Source organism: Podarcis filfolensis, assembly GCF_964270895.1.
Source record: "Podarcis filfolensis genome assembly, chromosome: 9".
Classification (NCBI taxonomy): Eukaryota; Metazoa; Chordata; class Lepidosauria; order Squamata; family Lacertidae; genus Podarcis; species Podarcis filfolensis.
The window spans coordinates 62936857-62949565 of record NC_139610.1 but is presented as its reverse complement, the minus strand read 5'-3'; the positions used below and the strand labels follow the sequence as shown (position 1 = coordinate 62949565).

General features: G+C 44.2%; 1 protein-coding gene across 13 annotated transcripts in view; it reads left to right on the top strand.

Annotated features, from left to right (window-relative positions):
- The window catches only part of PTPN13 (protein tyrosine phosphatase non-receptor type 13), a 154834-nt gene that overhangs the window by 86322 nt on the left and 55803 nt on the right, over window positions 1-12709 (top strand). For all 13 annotated transcript variants that reach the window (XM_083631538.1, XM_083631536.1, XM_083631534.1 and 10 more), the window contains 5 exons: window positions 4990-5209; window positions 6919-6993; window positions 7189-7363; window positions 9222-9375; window positions 11964-12102. In XM_083631538.1, the coding sequence (XP_083487664.1) occupies window positions 4990-5209; window positions 6919-6993; window positions 7189-7363; window positions 9222-9375; window positions 11964-12102 (763 nt within the window). The remainder of the gene's footprint in view (window positions 1-4989; window positions 5210-6918; window positions 6994-7188; window positions 7364-9221; window positions 9376-11963; window positions 12103-12709) is intronic.

Below are 12709 nucleotides of genomic sequence, written 5' to 3'. Positions count from 1 at the left end.
GTGAATTTCACATAACTTCATTTGTAAGTCTGTTCCATCCCATTTCTGCATTAATACGTGGGGTTTTTAAAAAAATAAAAATACAATGGTATGAAAAGGAGTACTTTTTGTCACTGTATGTTTTTCTAAAACTTACATTTTGGTACTTTTTTGACGTGAAAATTCTTATTGCAAAATTCAGAGAAGTGCATAATCCAAGCAGTAATCCCAAGAGGTGCAGATTAGGGTTGGCTCACTTAAAAGTGCAGGCCAAACTAAATTCTCTCCCATCCTTCATGACAGGGCCTTGAACCTCACTTTTCTAGTTTGTTTATCATGGGTTACTGTGATTTAAGAGATCATGGAGTCTCTACCAAAGTCAACCATGTGAGGAGGAGGTGGCTGGAGAGTATAGTTCAGAAGCTCATCGGCCTTTCAAACTCAAACCATGGTTTATTGAGTGACCTCATTACATCTGGACTACTGGGTGGCAGTCAACTAAGTTTCATTCAGCATAGATCCATTCAAATTACCGTATTTTTCGCTCCATTGGACGCACCCGACCATAGGGCGCATCTAGTTTTTAGAGGAGGAAAACAAGGAAAAAATATTCTGAATCAAATGTTGTATAAACTACTGTATTTAATAAACAACCGGTATATCAGAATCACATTACAGCCATGTAAAGTGAACAGCAGTCAACAATGGCATTAAGAACCATCATCACTGTCATTAACAAATGAAGAGAGACTTTAAGGTTTGAGTACTCTTCTAGTCTTCTGTGAACCCCAATAACTCATCACTGCTAAAGTCAGAATTTATGAAGCTCGGTTGCTCACAGTCACTGACATCACTTTCTTCGCTATCTTCATGTAAAATACCATCTTCGTATCCATCCAAAGCATTGCTAATGCCACATTTTTTCCTCTTAATCCTCTTCCTCCCTTCTCTCAGCGAACAGCCTGCCAGCTGCTCGCAAACATTCCCTTTACTTGAATTACAGTCAAGAAACAGCCAAGCAGAGCTTCTCAGCGGCAGGCTTGGGAGGCTTTCCTTTTCCCCACTTTTTTCTCCCCCCCCCCCCCAAGCAGAACAGTCCCCTTTTCCAGCCTCCTCCCCTCCATCCCTTTCACCCAAACTCCTCAGGTGACGTCTACAATTTGGCTCCAGGGACCACACATTCGCTCCATAGGACGCACAGACATTTCCCCTTACTTTTTAAGAGTAAAAAAGTGCGTCCAATGGTGCGAAAAATACGGTAATAAACACTGCAACATTAGGTCCATGAATTACGGTGTGTTTACTCTGAGTAAAATTCAGTTGAGCACCATCCAGTTCATTTTAGTGAATTTGAGATTAGTGGATTTCTTCCCTTGCCCAATGATTTACAGTCAGATATCCCACCTTTGCCCAAACTTGGAACAGTTCAAGGTTTCATCTGTTTGAGGTAAATTTTGAGGCAGAATTATTTCTGACTAATTCTCCAAGAATCGTGTGGGCGCACATGAACTTTTCTGCAACTGTTTTTTTAAAAAAATGGGGGGGGGGGTTAAGAAACTTATCTTCCCACTTACAGGAAAGAAATATGTGTCTGGAAATTTGTGAGCATGTAGGTGTTGCCTTGGGCCACCTGCCAGAAAAGTCAGAGGATGTGTAGGATTGGAGACTAAAGCAAATGACTGAAGGTCAACACCTGAATACACAAGGCTGCCATATACCAAGTCAGTCCATTGGTCCATCTAGCTTAGTATTGTTCACAGCAGGGATATCCAACCTGGTGCCCTTCAAATACTGGCAGGAGCAATGCTTTCAATTGGCAATACAGGCTGGGGTTTTGACAGGTTGGAGATGCTGGGGCCTTCTGCATGCAATGATCCTTTCCACTGCTTCATAGTGAAACCGGTCTCACTTGAAATCCATGTCAATCCATGTAGACTCAGGAACCAGTCTTGCACTTGAGTCTTGAATTGGAAACTGGAGGGAGCCAAACTCTAGTGGCAGTAAAATCTTGGCATGTGTGCATGCCAAATATATATATATATATATATATATATATATATATATATATATATACACACACACACACACACACACACACGAATCTGAACATTTCAAAAATAGCTGGTTCAATCCATGCACCTCTTCACTTATTGGAGCTCAATTTATTAATGTGCTCATTTAAGAGGTGCTTGCTGTTGAGCATCATTCCTTGCGCTGTCTTGGGCCAATATGCCAAGGGACATGTTTCCTTGGGATTCAACAGGTGAGCTTCTGTTCTGTCCCTGCTGAGTGACTGTACTCAAGAAGAAGCACAGCTATGAATCCTTTTGAAGAATGCAGTGGTTTACTGTCCCTCCAATAAATTGATTTGGGAGGAGGTACAGAGGCAGGTGGTGGCTGATGAAGCTATGTGAAACTGTAAGAACAGCAGCTGGGACATAAATGATCGTCGGGGGCAAGGAGGACCGCATTGTTGTCAATTTCAGTGCAGCGGGCATTGACGTGGGCATTCCCTTAAGGATGACAGAGAGTCTGTCAAAATATGTTTTCTGATTCCTCCAGCACTGTGATCACTTTTCAGAGGAGAAACCATTTTAACATATTTATAATAATCTACCTGTTGAAATTTCAGTACCAACAAAACAGCTTTTAAGTGAAGCTGTAATACTTTTTCTTTTTAAACCAAGCTGCCTCACCCTATTTTGTTGTAAAACAGCCCCACCCTTCTTTACCCGCCCACAGGAAAAAGTCCTATTGACTGCAACCTTTCCTCCAGTTCTTAATCATTTCTTTGCCGCTCAAGTTCAGGATGAGTACAACCGATGGCCTCTTCTGCCTTTTTTTAATGCATTTGAGCATCTGCAATGATTCCCCCCACCCTCTTCCAGTTACAACCCTTTGAAGATATTATCACTATGCCTGGATTAGCTGCACCCCCTTACCTTAGTATATTTTTGAGGGAGTTCTCCGAACTGGAAGAAGTCTAGTTATAAGGCAGAGAAAATGAACAGAAACATTTGATACTTAAGCCAGTGTTTTTACTTCTGTCAGTCTAAAAAATGTTTTGGGTTATGTCTCTCTTCTTGGCGGCGGTCTGTTATGGGGCCAACCAGTGAGGGAAAGAAATAATGGATTCAGCACACAGTAACTCTGTGTGGTTTGAGAGCTTCTGCTCAGAATATGCCTGTTCCACAAGCAACAGGGCTGTTTTCAGCTCTGGTGGTTCCCTGTGATAACAGTGCTGTGGTGGGAAAGGCTGGATCTGTGAAACCTGTGTCTTCTTCAGTGTTCCTAAAGGGGCAGAAGCATTCTTCCTCAGCCCCCTTGTGGGATACGGTCACTTCAGTTTTATTACGATAGGTTGAATGTTCTGCTTTACTCCTTCCTTGACCCTGGCTTCCCTCCCTTCATCCTAATGCGCAGCAGTGCCTCTGCAAGTTCAGCAGGCAAGAGGCGTTGCTGCAGCTCTTACCTTCACCACAATCCCATTTTCCAGTTGACTGGTAATCCTACCAGCACTAAGTTAATAAGTAATTCCTATGGTCTGACTTCGGAAGCTAAGCCAAAAAGTTCAGAGGTAGCATTATAAATTTAGGTCTGAACCTTGAGGCCATAGATGGTATTGTTATGGAAGAAAGTTGAAAGCGGGGTTTTTTTTACAGTGGGTGTTTTGTTCTTTATGCTGAGAGACTGCTTCATGTGTTACGAGATTCCTACGCAGAAGGTATCTTGGTGTAATAATTTATATGCCGTCTGAGTGTAGTCATCTGTGATGATTTTATGCACTGACATAGTGGTTAGCATGTTGGGCAAGGACCTATGAAAGACCAAGTTTCTAATCCCTGCTCAGCCGTGAAACTCACTGGGTGACCTTGGGCCAGCCACCATCTCGCAGACTAGCCTACCTCACAAGGTTGTTGTGAGGATAAAATGGGGAGGAAAAGAACCATGTACACCACCTTGAGCTCCTTGGAGCAAACGAACAAGTTATTGACAAATGTGTCAGGAGCCACAGTTGGCCACATGTGTCGTAGTTACTAAGAGTGGACGGATCAGTCCGTTTCTAGTCCATCTGAATTTTGCATGTGTCTGTTTACAAGTTCATCTCTCTGTGTTTGTGCATGCATGTGTGTGTTTTCCTGTATGAAAACCTATACAAAAGTTCATATTTAAATATGTGCTTACCTATGTATTTATGATAAATATGTAGATAAGATAAATACCTATTGTGGATTCACAATTAAGTACAGTGGTACCTCGGGCTACGTACACTTCAGGTTACATACGCTTCAGGTTACAGACTCTGCTAACCCAGAAATAGTACCTCGGGTTAAGAACTTTGCTTCAGGATGAGAACAGAAATTGCGTGGCAGCAGCAGGAGGCCCCATTAGCTAAAATGGTGCTTCAGGTTAAGAACGGACCTCCGGAACGAATTAAGTACGTAACCAGAGGTACCGCTGTATTCATTTTATCCCTGTGTTTAAAAACGTACACATTTCTAAACATTTTATCCTAAAATGTGCATTTTTAAAAACGCATCTTTGGTGCTGTATTTTAGAAGATTCAGGGCAAACAAAGTAAAGCATTTCTTCAAACAGCGCATCATTAAACTATGGGATTTGCTCCTGCAAAAAGTCATGGTGGCCACCAACTTGGATGGCTTTCAAAGAGCATTAGACAAATTCATGGAGGATAAAACTTATCAGTGGCTACCAGCCCTCATGGCTGTGTCCTGCCTCCAGTAATGGAGCCGATACGCCTCTGAATGCCTCTGAATGCCTGTTGTTCGTAACAGTTAGGAATCACAAGTAGGGAGAGTGCTGTGTTGCGTTCAGGTCCTACGTACAGGCTTCCCATGGGCTTCTGGTTGGCCACTGGGAGACCAGGATGCTGGGCCAAATGAGCCTTTGGCCTGATCAAGCTGGTCTTATGTTCCTAGCATGCCTGATGGGTGTGTTTCTTTGTGGCCAGTCAACTTTCCTCCCCCACTTCTTCTTCCTCATCAATAGACAGTACGAAGCGCCACTTGAAGGCAACCTGGTGAGCCAAGAAGTAATGCTAAAGCGCCAAGAGGAGGAGATGATGCAGCTGCAGGCAAAAATGGCCCTCCGTCAGTCTCGACTAAGTCTCTACCCTGGAGAAGTGGTGAGGTCGCCGGTGCTTGACATGACAAGGGACCCCCTGAGAGAAATTGCATTGGAAACAGCCATGACCCAAAGGAAACTAAGGGTAATGTTTAGGCATCTGTACTGTTGAGGGAACATCAGACGTATAAGTCACTGTTTTGTTTTAATTTTTGTTTTAATTAATTTAGATTTAAATTTTGATTTTGTTTTAATGAATTTTAATTTTTGTTTTAATTTTGTTTCTATCTTGTATTTAATACTGTGCACTGCCCTGAGATCTTATGATGAAGGGCAGTTAGTTAAACATAATTCATAATAATAATAATAGGTGCTATAGAGTACCAGAATTTCTCCTCCTGCTTTGTCCAAAGTCACTAAAAATGCACCCACAGAGACTTCCATTTCACCACTTGTTTTGACTTCAGGTTGAGCGACAAAGTGATTGTTTGTTTGCATGGACAGCAGCTCAATGGCCGTTTTCAGTAATCATGTCTCCAATGCTCATGCTTATACTCTCTCCATTCTTTGAATCAAATGTGTTTGTATAAGTGCTTCACATTTAAGAGAACATACGCTTCTTTAAAAAAATGTTTTGGTGGTTGGTGACCTTATGTTCTCTTAAAGTTTGTCTGTAAAAAAAATCTCATTCATACAGGCATTCCTTAGATTCTTACAGGGAGGCCTGCGTGTCCCAACAGCAATGGAGGTGATTAAGCAAATGGGTTGGGACTACCGTGTCTGGTTTTTTGACACCGGCATGTTGAGAAATGGGGAGAGCCATTTAGTCAGTGTTTTCCTAGAATGTCTCCAGGCTGCCTACTGCCTGTTGCGGCTGTTGATTCAAGTGCCTTCCGAGGCAACTCGTGAGACAATGCAAAGGATCCTGAGAGCACAGTCTAAATGACTTCCTGGTATATTAGATGCATGACTGCATATGGTTTTCAAGCCTTGATCCCCCCCCCCAAAAAAACCTTACCAGTAATTCCACAATTAGGAGATCACTAATGACAGACAAGCTTACCTGAAATACAACTTGCCTGCTCCTATTATTTACTTATTTATTGAGTGCCTGAGGTCTCAGGGCGGGTTAGAGCATTAAAACGCAACTTTAAAAACAATGTAAAGCAACTTACTACTGATACTCCACCATAAAGGGGGGGAGCATTGGGTGTGTTCCAAGGATGTACTGCTAAGTTCGCACAGAGTGGTGGTGAGCACAAAAAGTCTGGGCGGCGCTGTGTGTGAACTAAGCTGTATACCGTATTTTTTGCACCATAACACTCACTTTTTTTCCTCCTAAAAAGTAAGGGGAAATGTCTGTGCGTGTTATAGAGGGAATGCCAATGGGTGGCATGCCTACGGATTTTCCTCCTCTAAAAACTACGTGCGTGTTATGGTCGGGTGCGTGTTATAGAGCGAAAAATACGGTACCTTACAACATGCCTTGGAGTCCTCTGCAATGCCCAGGCTTTCCATGGCAGACAAACCAATGGAATCCTCTGCCTGGGTTTTACATGGCAGACAGGTCAATGTGAAAATGCTTCCTCGAAGGTAGATGGCTTGAAACTCCACTGGGATGTTAAGGTAGCCCAACCAGGCTGTCGGTTCTCTACATAAGCATTTGTGGCAACTTGGAGACAAACAGAAAGCTTTGTCAGATACATAAAGTGTTATTCTTAAATTTGCAATCCCCACATATTTCCCAATAGCTGCTGGTATCTCTGCTACCAAGTCTTTAGTTTTGCCTTGTTAATGCCTCTTTTTTAAAAAAAAAAAATACAATTTACTAATTATAAATTCTGTGTTTTGTAGAATTTCTTTGGTCCTGAGTTTGTGAAAACTACTGTTGATCCATTCACCTCCTTGGACCTGCCAAAGTCAATCTTGGTAAGTTAAAAACAAAAATAACACTCAACTATATTGGCATATTTGTTTATTTATTTAACTAATGTGTAGACACCTTTTAAACCAGAAGCCAGTTCGCCAAAACATGTTAAATTGCTTAGTCTCCCATAAAATGTCCTCTTCTGTTTTGGCACCCAACAATACACAGTCTTTTGCAATTTGTTTCATGAAACACAGAACAAGAAAGGGAAGAATGAAGACAATCGCCGGAAAGTAAATGTCATGCTTTTAAGCGGGCAGAGGCTGGAGCTGACTTGCGACACCAAGACAGTATGCAAAGACGTGTTTGATATGGTAGTGGCCCATATTGGCTTAGTGGAGCATCATTTGTTTGGCTTAGCCACTTTAAAAGGTAAGGGCATTATTTCACGGGGGGGGGGGGTGTAACACATGTGTGCACTCATCACTTGATGACAGCAGCAGCAAGTGGTGACTTGCATGTGCGAGTGAGCAACCACAGACCAGTAATCACAAATGGAATTTCCGTATCATCTCAGAGCCAAACTACACATTAATAAAGTACATGAGTAAGAGCATCTTAACATAGCTGTCAACTTTCCCCTTTTCTTGCAAGGAATCCTATTCGGAATAAGGGAATTTCCCTTAAAAAAAGGGAAACGTTGCCAGCTATGCATCTTAAAGGTAAAGGTAAAGGGACCAGTCGCGGACGACTCGGGGGTTGCGCACTCATCTCGCTCTATAGGCCGAGGGAGCCGGTGTACAGCTTCCGGGTCGTGGCCAGCATGACGAAGCTGCTTCTGGCAAACCAGAGCAGTGCACAGAAACGCCGTTTACCTTCCACCGGAGTGGTACCTATTTACTTGCACTTTGATGTGCTTTTGAACTGCTAGGTTGGCAGGAGCAGGGACCGAGCAACGGGAGCTCACCCTGTCGTGGGGATTCGAACTGCCAACCTTCTGATCGGCAAGCCCTAGGCTCTGTGGTTTAACCCACAGCACCACCCACATCCCCTAAGAGCATCTTAGCCTCCCCCAAAACAGTGGTTTTCAACCAGTGTGCTGTGGCACCCTGGGGTACCTTGAATGATGGTCAGGGGGGCCGTGGACAACATTGGCCTCTGTCCCTCTTCCCTTCCCTCCCTCCTCTGATGCCCTCTCATGTCTCTGCCTCGCAAAGGCTTGCACAGCTGTTTATTGCAGCAGCCCTGGCTCCACAGGTGAATGGTGCCTCTGGGAGGCACCTCTCTTTGGGGCAGGGGGGCACAGCTCAAGAGACCTGGGACAGCAGTAGCAGCTGCCCAGAGGACTCGCAAGGAGTGGGGAGAGGAGCCTCAGGGAACACTCCACAAGGGAGGGTGTTCGGAAAAGGGTGAGAGGCTGCCAGCTCTGCAGGTAACAGGGCTCCGCAGCCCCAGAGGGGTGCCTCAGAAAGAGTGCAGTTGGTTAAGAGACCCATCAAAAAGGTTGAAAACCTCTACTCTAAAAGATTCCAGTAACAGCCGCTGATCTCAATTGAGACCATAGTGCAAAGGCAGGGACTAATTTCCTCCTGCACAATTTTTTTCTGATACAAGCCATGTGCTGATGTTACCAAGACAAACAGGTTCAGGGGGGACAATTTCTGTAAGGTGTGATGCCACAAGTAAAAATTTTCCCAGATGGTCTAGGTCAGGCATGTCCAACAGGTAGATCATGATCTACTGGTAGATCGTGGGGTGTTCCTGGTAGATCCTGGTTGACCTCTGGCTCCTCAGCGATCTCCTTACAAAAAAAACAAAAATACCATTAACTTTGGCTTCCTAAAAAACCTCCATAACTTGGGTAGATCACTGCCAGTCTTTTTATACTGTGAGTAGATCGCAGTCTATCGCGAGTTGGATGTCCCTGATCTAGTCAAGGGTGGAGAACCTCAAACTCCCAAAAGACAGTCTTGGCTTGTCAGAGGATCCAGTTTGGCCTCTTGAGGCCTTTCCCCCCACACCATGCCCACCTGTCAATCAGCTGGAGTGCCTTGTGATGACAACTGATACACAGGAGGGCAGAGTTCAATTCTGAATGGGCTGCGGGTGCCTATTCCAAGCAAACACAGCCCAAAGAAAGCCTGTAAAATGCAGGCTTCATTCATATATTTTACTCAATGACCATTCGGAAATTGAGTAAACCCAATGCGAGTTCTGTGAAAGGAACAACTGCCAGTGAAAATAATTCCTTATTAATTATTTTGGGGTTTCCTCTTGTTTTTTATGACAGAAAATGAGTTTTTCTTCATCGACCCCGAGTTGAAACTGACTAAAATAGCTCCTGAAGGCTGGAAAGAAGAACCAAAGAAAAAGAGCAAGAACGCAATCAACTTCACTTTGTTCTTCCGCATTAAGTTCTTTGTGGATGATATTAGCTTGATACAGTGAGTATGACCCACACTGCTATGCATGCATTCTCCTGAGGGATCCAGTGTGCTTCTAAGTGCATCTGCTCTCCCTGAAAACCTTGCACCCCTTGCCCAGGCAAACCATGGTTTCCTGTTACATCCAAACCACCCTCCAAATCAAGAATTGAAAATCGGTTTCAGATCTTGTGTTACGTACTGAGTTTAATAGGATCCAAAATGCAGCAGTCTGATTGGTCCTAGAACAATAGGATCCAAAATGCAGCAGTATGATTGGTCCGCAGGAGCCACCCAATCCAGCTCCAGGTGGAAGTGAATCCACAACCTGATTGGCCTGCAGGAGAATCCCGGAATTAGCCAATCACGTGCAGCCCATTGTGTAAATAATGTATATAAAGCAGATATTGTGGAGGAACTTCCATTCCTCCTCACCACTATGAGCTGAATAAAGAGCATGAAATCCACTCTCGACTCCGAGTATATTTCATCTTGATTTGCCATTCTGGCTTGGAGGTCGAACATGAAGGCTGGAGAAACTCTTTTCAGCCTCCCACTGGTGAGCAGGGCCACAGGCAAAAACGGGCAGAACAACTTCTATTTCGTTCCTTTCCCTTAGAAACAATAATGTTTGATGTACAATGGCTTGGCTACAAATTATAATAATTATAACATTGATTTAAATGTTGAAAATGTTTTCAGATCTTAAATTTCCTACAGTAGGCTGGTTTCTGCACGCACCTCTCTATCCTCCCATCAAAATAGGCAAGAGAGGTTGTCAGAGTCCTAGGGCACATTTCAGCTGCGCAAAAATACCGTATTTTTTGCTCTATAAGACTCACTTTTTCCCTCCTAAAAAGTAAGGGGAAATGTGTGTGCGTCTTATGGAGCGAATGCAGGCTGCGCACCTATCCTATCCCAGAAGCCAGAACAGCAAGAGGGATTGCTGCTTTCGCTGCGTAGCGATCCCTTTTGCGGTTCTGGCTTCTGGGATTCAGAATATTTTTTTTTTCTTGTTTTCCTCCTCCAAAAACTAGGTGCGTCTTGTCGTCTGGTGCGTCTTATAGAGCGAAAAATACGGTACTCAGGATGCAAAGCTAGGGGTGTGGCCTGGGGAGAGTTTTGAGGGCCGTATAGTGAGGCATTGGAGGGCCACACTTGACCCCCCAAGGCCTGAGGTTCCTTATACCTGCCATGCACCAGCCATAATTTGCTGCTGTGCTTTGCCAAAGTGGCAAAGTGAGCTCACAAAGAGATGGCATGAACACAAAATTTGTTCCCAGTCCTCACAGGTTGTGGCTTGGAAGTTTGGAAGCATTATGTGTGAGTTGAGCCTACATTTTTGATGATGGGAACCCTGGTTGGGTAACTCACTGGACCTGACTGATATCTGTTAAGCAGGTGGTTAAGATGCTTTCATTCCAACAAACGTTTAGTGCGGGGATGGGGCACCTCAGGTCCTGGGGCTGAATGTGGCCCTTGAGACCCTTCTGTCTGGCCCTTGGGACTCTCCCAAAGCCACACACCCTCTTCTCTCCAAGCCACCGCTCTCCAGCCCTATTTAATTCCTTGCTTGAGTGCTTTTGTCAGGCTAGGGTGCAGCCTTGAATTCTCGCTTGCCTGGATGGAAGATAGAGGCTGCGTGCATAGATTAACACTGTTGTTCCAGGCACTCTTGCTTCTGGCCCTGCCTACCCCTGGCAAGCGGCCCCCAGAAGGTTACCTAGAAAGGAATGGGGCCCTCAAACTGGAAAAGCACCCCCAGCCATGTTCAATGCATTTTAACATTGCCTGTTGCAGATCTGGGTTTTTAGAAATGCACTCTTGTTTGAATTGCAATGAGATTTTTAATCATCGGTGGTGGGTGAGGTGTCTTCTTTAGAACCAAAAGGCCATGTAAAAGTGTGCTTATAAATAAATACAGTATTGTTACTGTACAGCTCAGGGAAGTTTTTAGTGTGTGGTATTGTGTTGTGCTTTTACTGTTTTTTGTTGGGAGCCGCCCAGAGTGGCTGGGGCAACCCAGTCAGATAGGCGGCATATTAATAATAATAGTAATAATGATAATAATAATAATAATAATAATGTCATCAGAATGGAGCCTTACAGAGAAGACTGTGCATTGATCAGCATACACTGATCTCAACACCTAAAACAAATTGAAGTACAGACGTCTTCCCCAAAAAACCCACCCCATTCTTCCTCTTCCCCTTCCTCTTCTTCTTCTTCTTCTTCTTCCATCCACACTTTTCCTTTTGGCGATCTTGGGACCCCTTTTTTGGCTGAAAGGGGATAATGCAAATAAATTCTAACAGTGTGTGATATTGGTGGAAGCTTCTCCCATCTCTTAACCATCTTCCATGCACATCTCTCTGGCTGTGTTCTATGAACTTGGTTACGCTAAAGTTACCAGACATCCCCGTTTCCCGGGGACAAGTCCCCGGATTTACAAATCAGTCCCCTGACAAAATCCATCTGTTTAGTAGGAAGTTGAAAAGTGTCCCCGGATTCGTTTTAAAATTTTTGGTAACGTTAGGTTACGCTCTAAAATGTGGGTTAGAGAAAGGACTGTGCTCATGTGCCCCTTCTCCTTTTTCTTCTTCCACTAGGCATACTTTGACGTGCCATCAGTATTACCTGCAGTTAAGGAAAGATATCCTGGAGGAGAAGATGCACTGTGATGAGGAGACAGCCTTGCTGCTGGCCTCGTTGGCTCTGCAGGCAGAATATGGAGATTACCAGGCTGAAGTAAGGATAATCTTTCATTTGTGAGCAGCCTCCTGGTTCTGTTTTGCAGCTCTTGTGCCTGCTGTGTAAATTGATGCATCTCAGTTGTTTTAGAATCTAGAAGGCTATATAAATGCAGATTTTTACTGGTTCGGTTGATTGGCTGTTTTGAAGCGCAGGGGGAAGAACACAAACAAGCTTTCAGGAATGAACCATGTGTTAGCCGTAGAATCAAGGATTAGCAGCTAGAAACTAGAGCTGGCTGCATTAGCACCTAGTGCTGAACCATGGTTTGGTTGCAAGGGTGGCTGCATCCATCCTGTCAAGCATGCGGAAGGGACCTGCCATGGTTGGCATCCCGTCTGTCTAGGTAGACAATGAAAGACTGCACCCAGGGGTGAAGTCAGACTGCTGGAGAATTACAGTGGCTGTAGAGACCAATAAAGGAGAGACATGTTTTGTTGCAGCTGGGGCTGATGAAGGTTTTGCTGATGCAGAGACATCATGGCATATTTTCTCTCCGCACTCCTCCCAGCAGTCATTCCTCCTCGGGTTACTGCTGTGGATACACAACCTGACTTTCTGAGCACAATTCAAAGTGTTGGTGCTGACATTTAAAGCCCTAAAC